Below are 23,472 nucleotides of genomic sequence, written 5' to 3'. Positions count from 1 at the left end.
TCTAATATGATTTTAATTTCTGCTTTATAGCTTTGTCTTTTTTCCCCTAGAAATATTCAAATAAAAGCAATTCCAGTAAAATTGAAGTTTTGAATAACATATAATTCATCAGAGCTTTATTCCTTCAAACACAAAGTTTTTATTAAAATTTAGGAATACTATCTAAAATATACTAAATCTGGTTAAATACCTTTTCAGTAATATTGGCAACATTATAAATAATATTTTCTGGTTAAAGATAGCTTCAGATAATAATAATCACTACATAACCCAGTCTTAAAAATTAAGTGCCAACATTTTTAAATACTCTTAAAGTGACAAGGTAATTAAGAATCAAATGCTTGTTTTCTTAGCTAGGTTATTCTTGGGTATGTGGCCAAGTTTTTCTAAAATGTCAAAGGAAGCCAATGTAAGTATTTTCAAGAAATATATTACAGCTTATGCAAATGCAATTGTCAATTACAAGCACACATAAACCATATGGTTGACTAAAACCTTGGTCAAGTAAGGGAAACACGGAGGAAATGCTAATTCAATAAGTTCATTTCAACATCTTATTCAGCTAGAAATTATTTTTTCCAACTCAAGAGAAAATCACTGTTTTATTTGAGTATCTAAAGATTTCCCTTTCATCTGAAAAATGACCCTGTGACAGTAAAGCTTTTAAATATTTAAGAGGAAAAGAGTTCATTCTTTCGAGGGCCATTAAAGAGAAGCTTATCTCTAATAAAATTAATGAGATAATTAGGTTAAATGATGTCACGTATTTTACCTCATTTCATTTTGGTGAACCCTAACCTATGTCTATATACGTATGTACAGCTCTTTCACTGTCAAAGCTGTATATGAGCTTCTTTGAATCTTGTCGCTAGAAGTTAACATCTTGGCAAGGAGAGAGAAAACCTAAACCAGGCACACACATACAAAGGCCAGTTGCCAAAGTTTTTAATGCTTATTTAAGATTTATACTTCTTTAGAACGTGAATGAAGCTCTTAGCTTTCAAAGGATATTCATCTACCTTAAAGAGTTTTAAACATACTATTTCATGAAACTAGAAAATGAGTCTGTATATGTTTGCTTTAAAATGTTTACTTAACCACAATAAAAGGTTAGATGGATTTCCCAAGTGAACCAAGTTATGATACCTGCTACAATGTGAAAATTTAAACAGACTTTCAACTTAGCTTCCACTCATCTATCATGTTTGACACAAAAGTCAAAAGCCCTTTTTAAGTACTAGTTAAGCCTGACTTAAAAAATATGGGTTTTTCTTTTCTGTAGTAGTAAGGTATGAATGAACACGCTGAACCAGAGGAAGAAAGGGAAAATAAAGAAAAGGAAAGACATTAATACAGTCCCCTCTGGGCTAAAAATACAAGTAAGGACTTTACATTTAGCATATGTTATTTGAAATTTATGCTTCCTGCTTCTAGGGCTTCAAACTCATCTAAGCATCATTAGAATAAGTCACGTGACTATGATTGGTGTCACAAATTCTCCAAACATTGGGTAGAACATCTAGTCAAAAAACAAAGAGAGAGAGAGAGATCATGCACCGACACATACATTTTAATAACTTAACTGTAATACTGTGGATGTTTCCCTCTGCAAACTATTTGTAAAGTAAACTTAGCCTTCAGATGCTTTATTTCCTTTTCGCAACAGCCTCCTAAGACAGTACATGCATTAGCTTGTCTTTCTAAAGAATGAAGATTTGAAGCCTGTCGTCAATAAAAATTGCTTTTCTAATGCCTATTTTCTTGTTCAGATTCATAAATATTGCAAGTTTTCCTAAAAAGAATAACACTGATTGAAAAAAAATTATGATCACATTTTACTTGGTCAGTGTTCATTCTTTTCAGACACTCAGCCCAAGGATATTCTATTAACATAATGCAATCTGAGGGTGGTCTTTCTAAGATGAATGTGGTAACGCTGTGATATGTTTATTCTGTGGAAAATCTATCCCAATCTCTAATTAGAAGCTTTTAAATGTTTTACTCCTCCTTCCTTTGTAGAAAGACTCTTGGGAGGGGAGTTGGTTTTGTCTGTAGAGATGTTATCCCACACCTGCATTTTAGTTTATGTAGAGTTCCAAAAATATACACTGCTTTGCTCACACTTACTGTACGCTTAAAAAGTTAATAGTTTTGGCAAACTGCAAAGGGCTTCAATTTGGAAAGTGTTAAATGAATATTTGAAAGATCTGGTTCAGCGCTGGGCCTTTTAAATACACCCTAGCGTCCGGCCAAATCTTCACTGAGCGCTGCGTGAGAGGTACAGGCATAGAGGCAAGGATAGAGCGGAGATTTTCAGGCTCGTATCCCAAGATCAGCTGTCAAAAAACTAGATCTGAGCTCAATCCGGTTGATTCCCTCTGCTTCTTAGGGATCCACAGGATAATCTACCTCAAATTTGCTAACAAAGGCTCTATTCAGGGGCGTTTCAGCCAGCCTTGCAAATCTTCATCTTCCCGTTCCTAAGTGGGAGGGAAGGGAAGTGTTGTTGTTGGTGAGTTATTTATCACGATCACGTCCTATAAATATGTAACTGTTTTCAGCATCTGGACAAGATTCAGCTGCCTCTGGACGTGAACAGCGATTTCCAGTATCGCTGAGAGGAAACCAGGGCTGCTGGTCCAGCAGAATACCGTGCTGGGCAAGTCTGAACATGATCCTCTGAGATCTAAGTCCTGATCAGAAGGGCTGCAAGAGAGGGCAGGAATCGGGTTTCTTTCTGACCAGTCTGATGCAATCTGCCCCCGCGAGTCGCTCAAATTAACTAAACACTCTGCTTTCTACAGGCTTTCTGCAGCCTGTCCTCCATTCTCTAAAGGGACGCTGGGTAGATTTCAAAGTTTCTGACAGACTGAAACAGATTGTCTGAGGGCTTTAAAACTACCCAGTTACGTTTTCATTTGCGTTTGAGAGGGATGCTTTCCAAGTTTAGGGTGACTAGGAAAGTTATCTGACCTGAGAACAGATTCAGCTAACATTATTTCCAATCTCTTGACCATGTGGAATTAAGTTTAATTATCAACACTTTCACTCTTGAAGGGAGATGTGCTCATAGAATCAAAAGTGATCATTTCAGAAGCATCTTTATATAGAAAAAATTATCATGGTGTGAGTTCCTTTAGAGCATTATTTTCTTACAGTGACTTCTATCTTGGAAACTACAGTTCTGTGTTCTGGGGAGCCACTGTTATTTTTCATATTATTTAGAAAAGTTTCTAGGCTTAGGAAATGGAAATTGATATAATCCTGACTCATGGGGTCATGGTGGATACAGATTTTAATAGAGCTTTCCCCTTTTCTAGCCCTAAACCTGGCTTAGCAGCTACGATAATCTCCCTTGAATCTCTGAATCAATATACCCCAAATATTAAGTTTGAATAAGCAATGTTTCTTGCGAAATGTAGCACAGGACTTCATCAAAATGATATTTTTGAATTAAAGAAATAACAGGAATTTTCAGCAAAAGCATCTCTTTTAATCTTCCAAACCCTCCTTTTATATGTATTCTTATTTAATATGTAAATATGCTCAAATGTTAAGAAGGTGGATTATTTAAACTTATCGGGGAAGAATTTTAAACCCTCCTCATTAGAAGGTATGGCAGAAGAATCTGAAACATCAGCTGCTAAGAAACTTAAATGAGGTTCTAACCTGAAGAGAGAGCTTACCTCTGGATTTTCTTCCAAACACAAAAGCCTTGCCCAGCAGTTGCCAAGTGGGCCTGTATAGATCTTCTAAGTCCAGCTGCCATCTATCTGGTTCAAGATACCGAATAAGATCTTCCAAGGTGCTAAAGGCAGTGACAGCATTGTTAAGCAGGTCCAGTGGCAAAGCTGCAGCGGGTAGCACGGAAGGACTCACAGTTTCTGTGAACTGCTGAAAGTAAAACGAATCCAGTGTCAGACGGCAACCGTTTTAAAAACGACGTGTTCCTTCTGGACTCACGCACGAGGTTAGGTAGGCAGACTAAGGCCGAAAACACCTGGAAGTGAAATTGTATTCAACCCCAGTGAGCAGTAAACTACTTTGCAAAGACTTCATGCAGATGAACTTGGACGGAGTTGCTGTGGGAAAAGATTTTCAATGGGCAAGACATTCACTTTCGTTACCACAAACCATGGTAGGTGTGGGTATCTGTTGTGTACACAAAACAGAAGATGCCTCCGTGGTTCAGTTATGGACTTAACGACGGAAGCCTTAATAGAGTTTACCAAATTTTTCTTTTGTTTTCAACTTTGCATCCTCCTCATTCTGGAAAATCACCTGGGAGTTACACAAATGTGTGTCAGAGGAATTAAAAATTTAATGTAAAGTAATTAACCCATAAAGAATAAGAAAAAAACATATAAGTGAAAAGCTAAAGCCTTTGACGTTGGAGAAGAACTTGTTAATCAAGATAGAAAACACCCAAACCATAAAAGAGAACTTTGATAAATTTGCCTCAATTTTTTGTAATAAACAGAGTTAAAATACAGACACTGGGAGAACACCTCGACAAACCATATACCTGTCACAGGACAGAGTATACGGAAAAAAGCCACCTCAATAGAAAATGGACAAATTCCAGACAAGAAGCTTGAATGGCCACTAGACATATGAAAACATGCTAAAATTCATTAGTTATCAGAGAAATGCAAAAGAAAGTGAGATATTTCACATACAAAAAAAGAGATACTATTTCACTTACAGGAGATGGGCGAGCATTGAAAGGAAAGGATTGCCAAGGATGTGGGTAAATTGGAAGTTTTCTGGTCTGCCTGCAGAAGTGAGTATATATTGGTATCACTGTAGTTAATGTAACTGATGTACACAGGATGCTAAAGTTGAAGATGGATATGTCCCACGTCCCTGTAATTCACTTTTGAGGTTACATCCTTTTATTTGTGCACATGGAAATATGTGCACATGAATATCAATTCATCACAGTGTTGAAAGGGAGAAAAACTGCAAACCACCTAAATGCTCATGTATAGAGCAATGGATTAAAATACACCATTTTAAAAGGCAAGCACCAGAAGGAGGTAATAATTTCAGGAAAAGTTCATTAAGAAGCACCCTCCTTCCCTCCCCAATTTTTAAAGTGGACTAAAAGTGGGGAGTGGTAGATTAGAACTGAAATCAAAACAGGCAAAATAAATACAGGAACAAATGCTCCACTTAATTTTTTAAATTTATCTATTTGTTTATCTTCAGAAGAAGAAGAAAAAGGAATAGTATGGAATAAAACATTTATGTTGACTGATGTTTATTATAGTAATGTTTATAATAACAAAAAGTTGGTCACAATCTAAATTTACAATAGTGGAATAGTTAATGACCCTGCAGTCATAAACTGAAATAGTGGGACAGGCATTAAAAACGAGGCCCTCTAGCAAGATGTGGAGCAACCTAAATGTCCATCGACAGATGAATGAATAAAGAAGACATGGTACATGTATACGGTGGAATACTACTCAGCCATAAACAAGAATGAAATAATGCCATTTGCGGCAACATGGACGGACCTAGAGATTGTCATAGTGAGTGAAGTAAGTCAGACAGAGAAAGACGAATACCATATGACATCACTTATATGTGGAATCTAAAATATGACACAAATGAACTTACTTACAAAAGAGAAACAGACTCACAGACATAGAGAACAAACTTACGATTACCAAAGTGTAAAGCGGGGCAGGGGGGGAGGATAAATGAGTTTGGGATTAACAGATACAGGATATTAGATATAAAATAGATTAACCAACAAGGACCTACTGTATAGCACAGGGAACTCTATTCAAGAAATCCAAGCTATGTAAACACAGCATTATTATACCATGATTTCAACATACATACATTGAAACAAAACAAAGAAAAATTAAAAGCGCCTAAAATGTGGAGTGTTCATCTATAGTTTTAATGAGAATGGGTGATTTTCATTTTCTTCCTTATACCTATCCATATTTTCAGCATTTTCTATAGTAAGTATGGATTCTTTCTAGCGATCAGGTAAAAATGATAACATTTGCTATAATTAAAAAAAACTATCCTATCAGCTCTTCCTTTTCATCCTCATTACTCAGATAGAGGGCAGACCCTGAAAATGATGGGCTACATTTAGCAGTCTCTAACTTTGTCTCCCTGTCTTTACTCTTTCTTATTCCTTTTATTCTATGCTGCATAACCCTGGGCTAATCTACCTAAAATAAGTTATCGCTGATCACGGGATGAATTTGGACAAATGCCTAGAGTGATTTCTCATCTGGAAGATAAAATCCAAATTCCTAACCCTGCACTCAGGATCCTCACCACCTGACCTTCGCTCACCTTTCGCATCTAATCTTCCACTCATCAAAGACAGGCACATTCTGTGCCAATCAATCTAGTCTCCTCACTGGCTGCTGCACATGTCATATTCCTCTGACCTTGACCTTGCACTCCTCCCCATGCTCATGCCGCTGCCCCGCTCCCACGGGCAAAACTCTCCGTCTTGTGATCCACATAATAAATCTTCACCATTTTTAACAGCCTCTCTTGAAACCCAATCCATCCATGAAACCTTCCCGAGTAACAGGGCCACTGCTTCCCCAAACACCTCAATTGGGTCAATTTGGAAAAGACCCTCTCCAGGCTATCCTGTGGACACATGGCTTGAAAAGCAGAGGATACTCTGCCAAATCAGAAAAAAAGGACGTCCGTTCTCTGAGGCAGACCCAGCCCCTGCTGGGACTCATGGCTTTGTGGGTCCCGAGCCCCTCTTGCCCACGGTGGTAGTGGGGTTTGTAGAGGATACTCAGCAGAAATGAATGTGGCAGCTTTGGTCAACACTGATTTCATTCTTATTTTAAAGATCTACTTTCAATAATGTCAAGATTCTGGCTAAAATATTAGCACTAAGATGTTTTTCCATTATTCGATCCAACTTTTAAGAGTAGAAAGCACATTTAATATATTCCTCTGTACTACCAGAATGTTTTTAATTGTCCAAGAAATGCAATATTGCTTTGATAGAGAGTACTATTATGACTGATAAGTACAGTATGGATATAAATAAGCAATTCTCTAATAAAAGTGTTCATTACTAATTTAACCAATTTGGTGAATATTGATTAAATTTATAATGTGAAAAACTTGATGCAACGGTTTTGCACATTTTTAAACTATAAGCCAAAATGTGTATGTTTATGTAAAGTGAAAAGAGTCAGTATTACTCAAAGGATAACTGAGTTATGACTGTGATGATACAAAACAAATCAAACGTGTCAATCTGCACACAGAGGGTAAGTGCAGAGAAAGCCTATACAAAAAGTATACAGTATTCATTAAAGTGTCAGAGTGCAGATGTATATTGTAGGCATGATATAAAATTGTTATTTATGCTCTGGGGTTGGCTTATTTTGCTTCCAAGTCTGTTGGAAACGTATAGAGCATTCCTTCAAGAACAATGAAAAGTTCCAACTGAAATGAGGACCCCTGAGATAAAGTTTAAAGTAGTTACACAGAAAATGAAAAACAAAATAAGTCTGTAATGTTGGACAAACAGAATATGCCCATCTTGGGTTCAATGAAGTATCAGAATATCAATCCCCTCGAATGACAAAGGGAAAAAAACAACTTGGCAAATGTTACTGCATGCAGATAATTGGTTGATGTTATAAATCTCCACACTTTTAAATATTTAAATTAAAATAAGACAATGCTTAAAAAAGATAACCCCATACACACATACACACAGGCGCACACACAGCAGTTCCCACCCAAAAGAAACAGGAGGCGAGAATTAACTCACTTCCTCTGGATTCAAAGATTCAATCCCGGGACAGAACAGAGGAAGCAGTGCTTTTCTTTTTTAAGGGCTTCCTCATGACTGTCACCCACCCACTGGTTCAAGGAACAATCAAGTTGTTCACTTTTGAAGTTCTGCTTTTCTAAGTTGTCTAAAGGGATTTTTCAGAGAAAAGGGGGGCAATGGAAAAAAAAAAAGTTAGAGGGAAAATATCTTCTACTTTTTTTTAAGCTTTAATTTCTCCTCTAACTAAGAACTCCTCTTTCTGGTACAAGCCTAGAGGCTTTGCTCTCATATTTAGTGTCTAGAAAATTCTACCAATATCTTTGCTGTGTAAAAGTACTTACGATTGGGCTAAGTGCCTCGAATTGAATTGGATTTGCCTATTCCCCACTCCCCAGCTCTCTCAGTCGCCACAAAAATAGATGCTTATCACTAAGCTATGGGTTGTGCTGGCTGTTTCGTGGGTGCCAAGGTTCAGAAACAAAACGCAGAGTTTCTTGGCTTCTGTAACGTACATAGCTAACTAAATCAATACCCCTACTTCAGTAAGCCAGAGAAAAGCTTTTCTGCTATTCTCTTCAGCGTAGCAGCAATAACCTGGGTGGATAACCTCATCCTAGTCTAGACCCTTTTGGGTATACGACTTTGTAAGGACAGATCCTGAAAGAGGAGAAAAGAGCTCTGAAATCTCTATGCAATGAGTTGTCCTGTCAAACCATTTCTAGAATGTCAGGACCGTGTGGAATGATCCTATACAAGATGAGGTCTTTTTAATTCCTTGGTGAGGGTCATTCTGAGTGGCAGCATGACACAAGCGAAGAGCCCTGACCAGGAGTCGGGGAGCCTGCACTTACCCCTGAAGCTACTACATCAGGAGACGGAATTTCAGCAAATACTGTAACCCATGTGAGCCTCAGTCTTCCCCTCTGTGAAGCATGGCTGCTTGAACCCAGTGACCTTTAAGATTCTTTCCAGCTTTTTTTTTTTTATAACTTTTTTTTTTTTTTAACTTTGGGTTTATTTATTTATTTATTTATTTATGGCTGTGTTGGGTCTCCGTTTCTGTGCGAGGGCTTTCTCTAGTTGTGGCAAGCGGGGGCCGCTCTTCATCGCGGTGCGCGGGCCTCTCACTATCGCGGCCTCTCTTGTTGCGGAGCACGGGCTCCAGACGCGCAGGCTCAGTAGTTGTGGCTCACGGGCCCAGTTGCTCCGCGGCATGTGGGATCTTCCCAGACCAGGGCTCGAACCCGTGCCCCCTGCACCGGCAGGCAGATTCTCAACCACTGCGCCACCAGGGAAGCCCTCTTTCCAGCTTTTACATGTAAGAATTCCACGTAATTGTGGGATACAAGAGGGCCCGTTTTCTCCACACCCTCGCCAGCACCTGCTCTCTCTTGTCTTCTTGATGACGGCCATCCCAACAGGTGTGAGGAGATCTCTCACTGTGGTTTTGATCTGCATTCCCCTGACGACGAGTGATGTTGAGCATCTTTTCATGTACTGTCGGCCATTTGTACACCTTCTTTGGAAAAATGTCTGTTAAGTTCCTCTGCCCATTTTATAATTGGATTTTTGTTTTGTTTGGTTGGTTATTGAGTTGTATGAGTTCTTTATACATTTTGGATATCAACCCTTGTCCAGTACTTGGTTTGCATACATTTTGTCCCATTTCACAGGTTGCCTTTTCATTTTGTTGAGTGCTTCTTTTGATGTGCAGAAGCTTTTTTAGTTTGATCAAGTCCTACTTGTTTGATTTTTGCTTTGGTTGCTGTGCTTTTGGTGTCATTTCCAAAGATCCTCATGAACCGTTAGTGGGAAGGTAACTTTGTTTAGCCACTATGGAAAACAGTATGGAAGGTCAGCAAAAAAATGAAAAATAGAGCTACCATCTGATCCAGCAATCCCAGTTCTGGGCTTGTAAGAAGAAGAAATTTGTAAGAAGAGGTCCTTGAAAAAAGAGGAAATTTGGACACAGATACGCACAGAGGAAAGACCACATGAAGACACAGGGAGAAGGTGTTCGTCTACAAGCCAAGGAGAGAGGCCTCAGAAGAAGTCAATCCTGCTGACACCTTGATCTCCAACTTGCAGCCTCCAGAACCGTGAGAAAATGAATTTTGTTGTTCAAGTCACCCAGCCTGTGGTACTTTGTAACAGCAGCCCTGGCAAACTAAAACATGCTGTCATGGATTTCCCAACTTCATATCGACCAGAGCGGCAAACGAAGGTTAATATTATACCGTGTCCATTAAGTCATTTAACAAAAATTTATTAAAAAGCCCATCATGTGGGTGCTGTCAGAAAAAACGACCAAAATTCTTGCCCTTGGGAAGCTTAACCTTTACAAACCAAGTATTTTGTTTCACAGGAGAGACTTTTTCCTTTTGCCAAAACCAAGCCAAACTGAGAATTTGCTATAACGAATCACATAAGCAACTCAGCAAGGATCAAACAAATCCTGGTGAGTGTGGACCCTAAAAAGGGAACTTAATATGAAAGAATAACTGAAAAACAAACATATTTCTACTTTTGTTATTGAAACATAATGGGCAGCCCATGTGTTTGGACAAAGTAAGGGCCACGGTGAATCGGTGTTACGAGCTCAAGACAGCAAGTAAGTTCTTCTGTTGACTTCTCCAGGTTCATTTAAAAAATCAACATCTTAGTGGTTTTGTTTTTTCTTATGGCTACTTAGATACCTTCTGCATTAATTATCATCTTCTTTTTTAGAAAAAGAAAAGCTGACTTCCTATTTGGAATAGTACTATCCGAACTGCTAATAATTCCACAATAAATACCCAGCTTGAGAAAACCGCAGCTTGTCTTCTATTAGTATTTCTGTGGTGAGTGCAAATTTAAAAATATAACATTGACAATGAACCTTCCCTGGACAAATACACACACACCAATGTTTACCTTGAGTAGCATAGCAACTGCTGCAAAATGTTTAGGGCCTACGGAGATTTATGCTGCAGCTTTCCTAGCCAAGGCATACAGGACGTTTCAAACTGATAAGGGGGCTTCACTTCATTCATACCTAACAGAAGGGTTAGGAATGCGGATTAGGTTTTACTGTTGTAGTTATTAAAAACAAAAGGACAACAAAGTAATCATCCAGGTGTGGGAAGAGAAGAAAAAAGAAAAGTTCAGCCTTGCAGCCTTGCTTTACATCACTTTGAAAGGTGTCTCCAGTCTCCGTTACACCATGTCAAGCTGATATATTGAATATAGGGCTGCCTTTTAAGGAGCTTAAGAAGCAGACGGGGCCTGCAGACAAAAATTTCTGCCAGGAACGACTGACGGGCAGTGCTGTAAAGACACAAGAATGCTCTGGAACAATTCATTTAAACACGCTTCTTCCTCCTTTCCCCCTGCTCTTATCTGAATCTGTCCCAAAAGTTATCTGGGTTATGTTTTTAAATGATTTTAAAGCCAGCAAAGAAAATCAGATACTTGCATTCCTAGTCCAGAACAGATGTTTTAATACTGTGTGGGTGAGGCAGATTATATATTTAAGTGAGAAATCCTAGGGAAAGTGGCCAAGTGTATTCCTGTCGTGTCTCAACGCTGAGCAGCGCGTACTCAGAGAGCATGGCAACGGAATCAACCTTGATTCGTCTACACAGCTGATCCCAGCGACCGTCCAGGCTGAAAAGGGAACCATGTTTACCCTCCAGCACTTAAAAGCTGTCACGTCAAGGCTCAAAACTGAAGCTGACCTTCCCGGAGTTTCAGGGTTTCAGGCGAACCCTGAGTAACAGCTGTGTTCTGTCTGGGCCCAAATATGGGAAAAGAGATGGCTAGCTTTGTTAAAATTTCAACAAAAAAAAAAGCCGAATGGTTATGTTATAAGCACAGTGTTTTACTAAATTAGTGGATGAGACTCTTACCGGCCCAGTGTTCCTATCGGTGCGAAACTTGAGAACCACCGCCATCTGACTAGACTTACAAATCACAGCACCATGACCCCAACTCCTCCCCACCTAACGTCCCTGGTCTGAGGTCACCCCAGTTAAAGGGTGGGAGGTCTCCTGGAAACCAGCGCTTTCCCGGGACAGCTGACTGCGGGCTGGTGAATCAGAGTCAACACAGACAGTTTTCCACTTCCTAGGTAAAACTGTGAATTAGCAGTAATGATCCAGACTGAAAGCTAGGATTCCATGGGGCAACTAAATAACACGGCACCGAGGACTTTTTCCACAATGGCATCTGCGGGCGAAGCCAAAATGAAGGGTTCTTTCCCACTGAGATTTTTAAAAGGATTCCTCTGAATCAAAAAATGTGACAGGCCCTAAAAAGCTGAGACAACATCTACAGCTACTAGCGTTTGACGACAAAGCACCACGCGACTTTTCCCTAATCTTGTTATATTGAATGCTTGCGGATTTGCTTGGTTTCAGTGCTCAAGAAAGGACCCACAGGAAGGCACTTCACAGGAAAGAGAAGGTGAGCTAAGAACTGTTAGAAGAAAAACACGCCTTCCCCGAAACACTAGAATTAATGTGCACCTCAAACCGTAATCCTTAAGGCTCTTTCTTACAGAAATTTCTCTTGCAGCTCCATATTTATTCAGTGCATCATTTAACAGCCATTAAGGGAAACTTTCGGAATGCTTTGTGGGGATCTAGCTGAGAAATGGCGCCTGTATTGGTTGATATTTTCAATTATCTGTTCAATAAGCTTAATAGTCAGGTAAGACCCTCAACCTCATTCAGATTTTATATGGGTGGAAGACTTTATTTTGGGCAAGAAACAATAGCATAAGTTATTTATTTTAATTTTTATTTATTTATTTGTGGCTGTGTTGGGTCTTCGTTTCTGTGCGAGGGCTTTCTCTAGTTGTGGCGAGCGGGGGCCACTCTTCATCGCGGTGCGCGGGCCTCTCACTATCGCGGCCTCTCTTGTTGCGGAGCACAGGCTCCAGACGCGCAGGCTCAGTAGTTGTGGCGCACGGGCCCAGTTGCTCCGCGGCATGTGGGATCTTGCTGGACCAGGGCTCGAACCCGTGTCCCCTGCATTGGCAGGCAGATTCTCAACCACTGCGCCACCAGGGAAGCCCCAAGTTATTTATTTTAAAATGGGCTGCCAATATAACGTGTGAGCTAGTAGCTGAAACTGGGAGTAGTAATAAAAAATCCCTCAGAAAGCTACTTTGAGGGGAAAAATGAGATAATCTAATGGAAATAATCAGCGTGTACGTAAAGTGTGAAGGTCCCCGATGACGCCCCACCCCTCAAAGGCTGAATCTAAGAGTCCATTTTCTGTCTCCATGACGACACCAGGCTCTGCAGACTTGCTTCCCACTTGGAGAGATGCTTCTCCTTAGCTGTGCTTGCTGGGTCCACCCCACCTCCAGTCTGTCCATGCTTGGACTTCATCTGTCTTCTGTCTGCGTTCCTTCCTTTAGTGACCTCAGAGTTTCGAGGCACTCCCTCCAACTTACACACTACAACCATCCTCCTCTCTGTGACCTGTGCCCTGTGCTTCCTCAGTAAATGGACCCCATCGTGTGGAGTTGTTCTTTGCTCCTCTCCTGTGCCTTCGCCCCGCATCCCACCTTATCTCGGCTCTACCACCAGACTAGGGTTAGAATCTGTGATCATCTGATTTACAGTAAGAAATATGGATTTGGTCTTCATCCTGTTTCTTCAGAGTTCCTAAAACCCTTGGAATTGCCGAAGTGATGAGAGCAATAAGGGTGTCTTTTGTGGTGTTAATGAGATGACTCTTGGCCGCACCTAAGGATGGGGGCTGGTTGCCAGGAGAACCAACCAGGTGAGAGGGGTTTGAACTTTCAAGTCTCTGGTCACCCCTCCTGCCCCCGTATTCCACCCCCGTGCCCCTTCAAGGAGGCAAGAGGAGCAGGTGGGTGAATCTAATGCCAATGGCCAATGATTTGACCAATCAAGCCTATATAATGAGGCCTCCATGAAAACCCAAAAGGACAGGGTTCAGAGAGCTTCTGGGTTGGTGAACACGTGGAGATTTGGGGAGAGTCGTGCCTGGATGGGGCACAGAAGCCTGGAGCCCTTTCCCCATATCCCGCACTGTACATCCATCTGCCTGTTCTGAGTGCTATCCTTTTATAATAAACTGATAATCTGGTAAGTAAAATACTTCTCTGAGTTCTCTGAGCCATTCCAGCAAATTAATGGAATCTGAGGAGGGGGCCATGGGTCAGAGCACAGGTAACAACCTGGATTCATGACTGCCAGCCGGAATCGGAGGGGACGGTTGGAACCTCCCATTTGTATTTGTATTTGTATGCAGTGTTCATGGCAGCCATGGAGGAACATGAAGGACAATTATTTTATCGAGTGTGAAGTCATTGTCTTTCGTAATTTTAATCGCTCCGTGACATTCCTATTATGCTACAAAGTCTTCAATGACTGTCCACACATCCCAATATCTCCAAAAAATAAAAGTATAAGCAGTTATATGTTCTTTCATCATGTTCTTTAGCGCTGGTCACTGCACTAAAATGAAATTGTGTCACGTGGTCAGCATTCTGGGCAGGTCACAAAAAAAATCACACAAGGCGAAAAAAAAAAAATTTGTGAAAAACTGCTACCATCATCCCCAAATACACCTGAGATGTCTTTTCCTTCTGTTGATATAAGCAAGACATGGCTTTGAAAATAGGGGCAGATGAAAGTAACTTCATTCTGCAAACTGGACTGTACAACTCAGGTGCTTGCAGGAAGTGATGAAGACGAACAGCCACTGAGCTTCTGATGGGCAAACCTACGTCTGTGGGTAAGGACTGCAGCAGCGTTTAAAAACTAAGTGCTGAGAGAGCAATTGACTCTGCCCGAAAAAATCAGGGGAGACTACAAAGAAGAGATGAAAGTTAACCTAGAGCTTAGAGAACAAGAAAGCCTTAGATGAGAAGGAGGAGAATTTTGGATATTTACAAAGAACCTGAACTGGGAAACAGAAAGGTGTTGGGTTAAAAGGAAGAGGAAGGGCAGCAGAGGCGTTGCCATCGGGTGGGAGAGCAGGTGGTGGAGGGTGGAGGGTGGAGAGACAGACCGAGATCTGGTAGCTGATGGAGAAGAGGGAAAGGGGGGAAAGGGTCCTGCATGACCTCACGTACTTCCAGCTTCAGAGAGTGGGCTGCCCATGACATACCCATCCAGGGTACACAAAACAGGTAAGGATGGAAGAAAGAAAGCGTTCAGGTTGGGGCATTTGACGGCGAGGAGTGGTGGGGTGTGGACACGGCCACCCCCCCCGACATCACATATGCAGGACTGGCCATCGATGGAAACTGACAGTTATTCACAGGTATACGTTGGTTACAGCCATGGACTAAGAGTGCAAGAAAAATGAGAAGACTACCAAGGGGAGGACATCGGGATTTCCCAGCACTGAGCTGTGATGCTGAGGCAGGGGAGCTGGCACTGGTTCCCAGAATACAGGAGTCAAAGGGGCTGAAGGGCGCCTGAGGTACCAGTGGTTCTGCAGCGAGAGAAGAGAGATTTGACAAGTGAGATGGGCAACATTAAAGTGATGGAAGGCCAAGGAGAGGGATGCTAAGAGGCCACTGTAGTCACTAAATAGGTGGCCTTCTGTGTCCTTGGATTTACTGACCTTTCACTGAAGTAGGTAAGGAAGAGAGAGGGCCTTCCAGGGACAGGAGCATCGATGCAGGAAGTGAGGAGAACTGGATTCAGTTGGACAGTGAGAAAAAAGAAGAAGAAAGAATAGTGGATTTATGGGAAGGTTGATTAGAAGAGGGCTTAATAGAATAAGGGGAGAAATCTGTGTGTATTTCCAATCAGAATACAAGAGGCCTAATGAAGAAGAGCAACTTGAAGACAGAAGAATTCATATCCACTGCAGGTAGAGAGAGGGCAAGAATATCCTTCCCATAAACCACAGGGAAACAGAGTAAAATGTCACAGCATCTCTGAAGGACAATTTGATGGTATTTTCTAAGATCTTGTAAGTTTATATTCAGAAATTTATCCTAAGGAAATAATCGGAGGTACAATCCAAGGATTTTTTTTTGTAGCAATATGATCAGAGAAGAGTAAAATTAAAATGAAATAAAAACTTCAATGTTCATCAAAGGATGACTGTTAAAAATGGGATTATAGTGTATGTATGACCAACGGTCCGTCATACTGCCAGTACTTTTCAGTGTACATAGAACAATGTAGAAATGAGCTCTAACAGCGTAGGGGTAAGATTGCCCCTGTGAGCTAAACTACAAAGCAAACAACAATTGACATCACACATAGGCTGAGAGAGAACAGGCAGCCTGAGATCTCCTTCGTTGTTCCCTAATTTAAGATTAATAAACATCTAAAAGTAGACTCTCTGGGGACTTCCCTGGTGATCCAGTGCTTAAGAATCCGCCTTCCAGTGCAGGGGGTGTGGGTTCGATCCCTGATCAGGGAACTAAGAGCCCACATGCCACGGGACGACTAAGCCCGTGCGCTGCAACTACTGAGCTCGCACATGCTGGAGCCCGCACGCCGCAATGAAAGATCCCACATGCCGCAACTCAGATCCGACGCAGCCAAGTAAAGAAAGAGAGAAATAAAAAGAATCCTTAAAAAAAAGTAGACTCTCCGGTCATCACCCTGATAAGCAGGGCACCTCCTGGATGTTTATCTTCCTGAACGGGAGCAGGAAGGGAAAGGAAGGGGGTTACTGGACAGCTTTGTCTGTAAGTGAGAGTGGCTGAGAGTGTGATTCTAAAAAGTGCAACAATCACACGGATACAGAAGGTAAAACTCTTCCAACCAGAGTCAACTAACGGGGTTACTAAAACAACCAGTAGATTTCTGCACTAGAATTTCTAGACCAGTCAGGAGAGGCCACGTCACAGTTGAGTTTATTAAAGTTCAAGGTAAATGTATAGATATCCTCCCACATTTTTTTCTTTGTCTTGTCCTTACCCTGCCCCTCTGCTCTGCCGTCCTTTGCCCTAAGCATCCTGCGCTCTGGAACCATCTTTACACCCCTCACCCCTACCTTGCTCCCTAAAAATCCTCATTGTTTCAGCTGACTTCAGAGAGAGGACTGAGGGACTAAAACATGTAAAAGTGTTAGTAAAAGCTAACACTTTTACTCTATGAAAAGTAGATACATCCACAATGAATAGCATCTTAATTATGCAATTAAGATAATACATATACTCATTCAATTATTTTTATTCGCTAATTTGGGCAGCCCTAGTTGGAGAGTTTCAAGCAAAAGCGTGTTATTATTTGAATATGTTTGAAAAGGGTCATACCCACTGCTGTGCTGAAAGCAGACTTCAGGAAGGCACTCAGCAGGTAATACCAGTGAAATCCAAATGGAAACGTTGAGGAGGCACGTGGATGTACAAAAAAGGGTTTTAGCTGAGACACAGGGGCTGGATGTATACATTTCGGAGCCAATGGCTTCTGGATTGTACAAAAAGCCATGCGATGGGCTGAGCTTGCCGAATGAGTGAGTTTTGATGAGGGAGAGGTAAGTATCACGGCTTCCAAGCCTGGATAGAGAGGTCCTGATTAAAAAAAGGGAATGACCCTAGGGATACTCCCATGATTCCATGTCCAAGGAGGAAGGGGGAAGCAGAGCAGGGAACTGAGTTAGGAGGAAACTGGAACGGGTGCAACGATCTAGAAAGCAGGAGGAAAAGTGTTCAGCGGGAAAAGATAAAGGACCAGCTGTGTCCAACACTGATGACAGGTCTGATCAGAGAATCGGACACTCAATTTAGCAATGCCTGTACGACAGCATTTTATATGGGGCACTCCAGCATCCTCAGATTTTGGTCCCCGAGGGGGTCCTGGAAGAAATCGCCCTGGACCCTGAGGGTCGACTGCGTGCGTTCTTTGGAGACGTTTCAGGTGTGATTTTGGTAGAGGGCGGGGTGAAAAGCTTGAGGAGGGTGAGTTTAGGAGAGAATAAACACAGAGACGGCAAACACAAAGGCCAGTTGAGAGGAGCTGCTGACCGGAGAGCAGACGACAGGATTGGGAGTGGGAGGGGGCGTGGGATCAGGAGAAGGACTTCTTTCTAATATAGGAGAAATAACAGCCTACTTGTGTGCTGAGGGACGTGGGCCAATAAAGGTCAAAAATGTTAAGCTGGTGCAAGAGAGAGGGGGGTGCTGGAGCGCCCCGAGAAGACACAGACGAGGGGGGGGTCAGGCAGGCACAGGCTCCCCAAGGTCCCCCCCAGGCTACAGGAAGGAGGGCCAGGTGGGTAAAGGGCACGATGAGAGCTCGTGATCGCTGGTATTCTCCTCGTGAAACAGGAAGCAAAAGCATCTTCTGAGAGCGAGGACAGAGGGAAAGATGCTCAAGCTTTTAAAAGAAGATACCGTCCAGTGGAGTCGTGGAGAGTGGGACGCAGGACGGACAAAGAAGATGTAGAACGATTGCCCAGCAACACAAGAGAATGTGTGAATCTAACCTAAATGCAGAGATTATCGTACTGAGTGAAGTCACTCAGAAAGAGAAAGACAAATACCACATGACATCACTCATATGTGGAACCTAAAATATGACACAAATGAACTTATCTGCGAAACAGAAACAGACTTACAGACGCAGAGAACAGACTTGTGGTTGCCAAGCGGGAGGAGGGTGGGGGAGGGATGGAGTGGGAGTTGGGAATTCGCAGATGCAGACTAGTACATACAGGATGGATGACCACCAAGGTCCTACTGTAGAGCACAGGGAACTATATTCAGTATTCGGGGACAAACCGGAATGGAAAAGAATATGAAAAAGAATATGTATGTATAACTGAGTCACTTTGCTGCACAGCAGAATTTAGCACAACGCTGTAAATCAACTATACTTCAATAGAATATTAAAATAAAAGCACCATCAGTCAGAATGACGGCAGGGTTTCCTTCCTGGACTCCGTGAAGGGAGTGGGGCATGATCTTGTGGTTGGGTGTTTCCAGAGATTTCTTAGGTCAGGTGCATTTGCCAAAAGTCACCAGTAAGGGGTCAAAGTAGGCACACACTGGGCTGATACGGGTGGAGACCAGCCCGGAGCAAACACTGAGCAGAGAGGACACAAAGAAACGGTTAACTCAGGGAAGAACATCGCGGGTCCAGAATCACTGCACCCTCCCAGGTGCCCTGAGCTTCAGAATGCTGTCGCGAGGCCCTTTAAGAACTTGACTAAGATCCAACAAGAGTCGACGCTTATCTATTTTAGAGATTTCTAAAGACAAACTGATACAAGAAGTTTTTATGAAAACATACATTTCAGTATCAGAAACTCAGCCAGGCCCAGACTCCTTAATTGAATTGAGCATCTGGCTAATTTAGTCATCACTGTGAATTCAACGTTACCTCTTATTCAATGTGAAAAAATGCTGAAATTCAATTTCTAATTTTAATCATTTTCTAACCAGTTCACTTCAAAGAAGGGTATCTGGTTAAAAGTATTAACTTCACGGCGAACTTGAAACTTTGAACATAAGCAGTATAATTTGAGATAAATCAGCTTTAAAGACTTTCACTTAAGTCTGATCACATGAATATTCATGCAGTGAACACGATGCCACTTTTTTTTTTTTCTGTGTTTCACAAATGGTTACTTTAAAACGATTTATCTTTCTAAATGTCTTTCCTAGTCACTGATGTGGAAATGCTTTCCTGCTTCTGATGATTTTATGCAGAATATATGGAAATAATTATACAGTGGTCCCAGCAAACCTGTGGTTTAGATGCTCTGATCAGCTGTCGTTTCAGCTTGTGCTACTGTGACTCACAGTCTAGGAAGTGGTTAGTTTTGTTCTGGGGTTGAAGGTATAGAATTATATATTTGTTGACGCTGGGCTAACCTCTTTCTTTGATATTCAGAGCATGGCATAATCCTGTATCCACTGAGTAAAGCAGTTTCTCGGAGACCTTTGGAAATACTTGGGTTTTACTGAGTGCACTACTGCCACCTGAAAGCACTGATTTCCTGTGCTAGCCAAGCTGGATGAAATTGGTCAGATGTGAGGTTTTCCCTCTAACCCAACACAGAGTGCAGACAGAAAAATGTAGGAATCTTAAACAGCAGTCCAGAAAAGAAGTTTTTCTGATTTCACTAAAGAGTAAGGTACAAAATAAGGGTAAGGCCCATACTTCTTCACAATGATGTACACATTGGCGTTTAAAAATATTTATATAAAATTTTACATCAGACAAGAGACTCAGAGAAACCAGAAGTATCTACATGGGATGGGGGTAAAAAGGTTGGTTACGAGTACAAAATACATTACAATCACCAGAAGGCTGTGGGCTTTTTGCAAGCTCTTCATGGACATAAGTACACACACACGCACACCATCTAGAACCACTGACATTTTTCCTCACTGAAAATTAGGTCACTTGAGGCATGACTAACAAAACAGAGAAACTGAAGAAGCTGAGGCTTTATAGCATCTGGAGCAGTGAATATAGGAGACATCACTTAAGACTGGAAAAGATATTTTGAGGCAACGCAGCATCATGGAAAGAACATGGAAGTTTGAATCCAAAAATCTAGGCATGGACCTGGATCCACCCTGTATTATTTGTGGGTATGATCATTAGCAAATCATTTATTTTCTCTGTGTTTTAGAGTATTTGTCTATGTGCCTGGGATAATAATAATACATAAGCTACCTAATTTACTGGGTTGTTTTGAAGCTCAAATCAGATAATGTGCATAAATATATTTCATAAGCTAACGGGTGATTATGCATTACTAGTGATGGAGAAAGTCAAAAAATTATTGCATGCAGTTTCAAAGGAAAGATTAGGACCAGTAAGAGGGAGTTAAGAGAACAAAGATTTTTGCTTAATATAAAAAAGAAATTTCTAAAAACAATACTGTTTAAAAGCAGAGTGGCCTCAACAGCTTATAAGACACTGAATTCATAAGTTTTGCATCAAAGTCATTTTGTTTGGGAAACAAAAAATTTTTGAACCAGATGAAGTTATGCAAAATTAATATATAGGGGTCTTCCAAGTTTGAAACTCTATGAACTTAGACTAAAAATATTCAAATATTAATAATACAAAGAATCTTTGCCCTAAGTCAGCCACCAGGAGCCATTGCTTTGTGTCCTGCAAATCCTACCCACCCCAAACTTTCTAAATAAAAATACTAAGTTCAAGAAGTAAGCACAGGAATTTGCACCAATTATTCATTGAGATTTTAAAAATCACAGTTACCTGTGTTAAAATAAACATGTTAATGCATGTAAAAGTATTGTGTGACTGGAAACTTACATGATATTAACCTACGTATAGATACCATGGTGCTTTACTAAGAAATGAGCAATTCAGTTAATTAACAGGGTAGGAACTTGGACATTTTTATATTACTTCATATAGCCTGAATCTTTTTTCCTGTCTCGCTTTTAAACTTTAGTTCCTACGTAAGCATCAGTCTCACACCTTGAAAGTGACAGTGATTTCTTGGGCAAACCACCAAGGTTTTTCCCAGGATCAGCATTCTGAATGGGCCCAGGGCTATGCCTCCCTGGCTTCATGCTCCAGGACTTGATTTATTTGCAACAGAATACAGAGGCTGGCATCTTTCCAGCCAGTGCTACTCATGACGGCGCTACTGGCTATCATGGGAACACCTGCCTGCCACCAGAACACCCATGAAAGATGATATTTATCACTCATTCATCCGCTTAAAATTTTGGAGTGCTTTCTATGAGCCAGGTACCCTGCTAGGAAGTGAGACTACAATAGCGACTAAGACGGTTGTGCAGGGCAAGGCATTTAGATGAACTGTAGTGATCCCTGCAAAAAAAAAAAAGTATAATTATTATGGTTTACATTCAATTTGTGATACCGTAAAAATTAATAAACAGAAACCTCAGGGTATACGCCCAGTAGTGGGATTGCTGGGTCGTATGGTAGTTCTATTTTTAGTTTTTTAAGGAAGAGAGAAAACCATAATTCAAAAAGAGTCATGTACCAAAATGTTCATTGAAGCTCTATTTACAATAGCCAGGACATGGAAGCAACCTAAGTGTCCATCATCGGATGAATGGATAAAGAAGATGTGGCACATATATAAAATGGAATATTACTCAGCCATAAAAAGAAACGAAATGGAGTTATTTGTAGTGAGGTGGATGGAGTTAGAGTCTGTCATGCAGAGTGAAGTAAGTCAGAAGGAGAAAAACAAATACAGTATGCTAACACATATATATGGAATCTAAGGAAAAAAAAAAAAAAAGGTCATGAAGAACCTAGTGGCAAGATGGGAATAAAGACACAGACCTACTAGAGAATGGACTTGAGGATATGGGGAGGGGGAAGGGTACGATGTGACAAAGTGAGAGAGTGGCATGGACATATATACACTACCAAACGTAAAATAGATAGCTAGTGGGAAGCAACCGCATAGCACAGGGAGATCAGCTTGGTGCTTTGTGACCACCTAGAGGGGTGGGATAGGGAGGGTGGGAGGGAGGGAGACGCAAGAGGGAAGAGATATGGGAACATATGTATATGTATAACTGATTCACTTTGTTCTAAAGCAGAAACTAACACACCATTGTAAAGCAATTATACTCCAATAAAGATGTTAAAAAAAGAAACCTCAATTAAAATAGAGTCACAAGGCCGGAAGAAGGAAGTCTCATGCCCTATAACTAGCCTAGCCCAGCAAAAAGAAGAGGACTCCCCAGCTCGCCTGGCAAGAGCTCAGCCAATGAAAAGCCAAGACACTTTGGAACTCTCGGCTCGTCCAATGGTCTCTGGGCTTACTACAGCCCTCCCAGCTTCCTGTCCTCTCTTTAAAAGAGGTCTACTCTCCTTGCTGTGCAGGGACCTGTGTGTGCCTTGCCAAGGTTGCAGAACCCCAGTTGCAATTCTTTGGTCATCCCAAATACATCCATTTTTGCTGCAGAACTAAGGACGTCTCATGCCCTACAACTAGCCTAGCCCCACAGGAAGAAAAAGTCTATTTGTTTTAGATCAACAAAACATTTATAAGGAACTTTGAAATTTAAAAATGACCACATTGAGTTTGACGTGCCTTTAAAACATCCAAGCCAAGAGGCCTCGAAAATGAATTTTCTTTTTTATCAAGAATATAGTAACAACAGCTTTAGGAAAGCAAAAAGCAAAACAGGAAATAATGTGAAAAATGAAACAAAATGACCTAATAAGTAAGGGTTAGTTAAAATAAGGCTTGAGTTCTAAAGAATTGACTCACATGTTGACTGGGGGAAAATCCGCTAAATACAAAGCAGTGCCAACAAAGATTTTATAGCAGTTAAATAAATCTTAAAAACAAAGGTTTACGTATTAATTATTTAGTTTTAATTATTAACTATTATGTAATGCCCAACAGAATTGTTCTAAAAGTAGTAAAATATGTAGTAGCAGTAACTTTACACAGATGCAATACAAAGGCAAGTCTTAAAACATATTAAAAATGTGCATTCACTACGTGGTACATATAACTACGGTAGCAACAATGTAATACCCTGTCTGTCTTGGGCCTGAAAGGCCTAATCTCCATTTGGCCATCAACTTTCAAATCTATTCTAGGAAGGCCTGGAAACTTTGATACGCCTAATGAAACCCTCCCGTTTATTATTCATAGAGATCAAAAGCGGTATGTGAAAAGCAGTTTCACCATGGTTAACATCTGTAAATATTTCCTCTCAATCCCAAGGGTCAAGAAAAAAAGTCTAGCATCTTTGCCCATACTTAAAA

The 23,472-nt window shown here is 41.0% G+C and overlaps 1 protein-coding gene across 4 annotated transcripts in view; it reads right to left on the bottom strand.

Moving 5' to 3' along the window:
* PDGFC (platelet derived growth factor C) overlaps positions 1–23,472 on the bottom strand; it is a 217,337-nt gene that overhangs the window by 9,953 nt on the left and 183,912 nt on the right. For 3 of the 4 annotated variants that reach the window (XM_061192669.1, XM_061192671.1, XM_061192672.1), the window contains one exon: positions 3,687–3,894. In XM_061192669.1, the coding sequence (XP_061048652.1) occupies positions 3,687–3,894 (208 nt within the window). The remainder of the gene's footprint in view (positions 1–3,686; positions 3,895–23,472) is intronic. The other variant, XM_061192670.1, reaches the window with a different exon arrangement.

The sequence above is a fragment of the Eubalaena glacialis genome, chromosome 5, assembly GCF_028564815.1.
Source record: "Eubalaena glacialis isolate mEubGla1 chromosome 5, mEubGla1.1.hap2.+ XY, whole genome shotgun sequence".
Taxonomy (NCBI): Eukaryota; Metazoa; Chordata; class Mammalia; order Artiodactyla; family Balaenidae; genus Eubalaena; species Eubalaena glacialis.
This window is presented reverse-complemented; position numbering and strand designations above follow the sequence as displayed.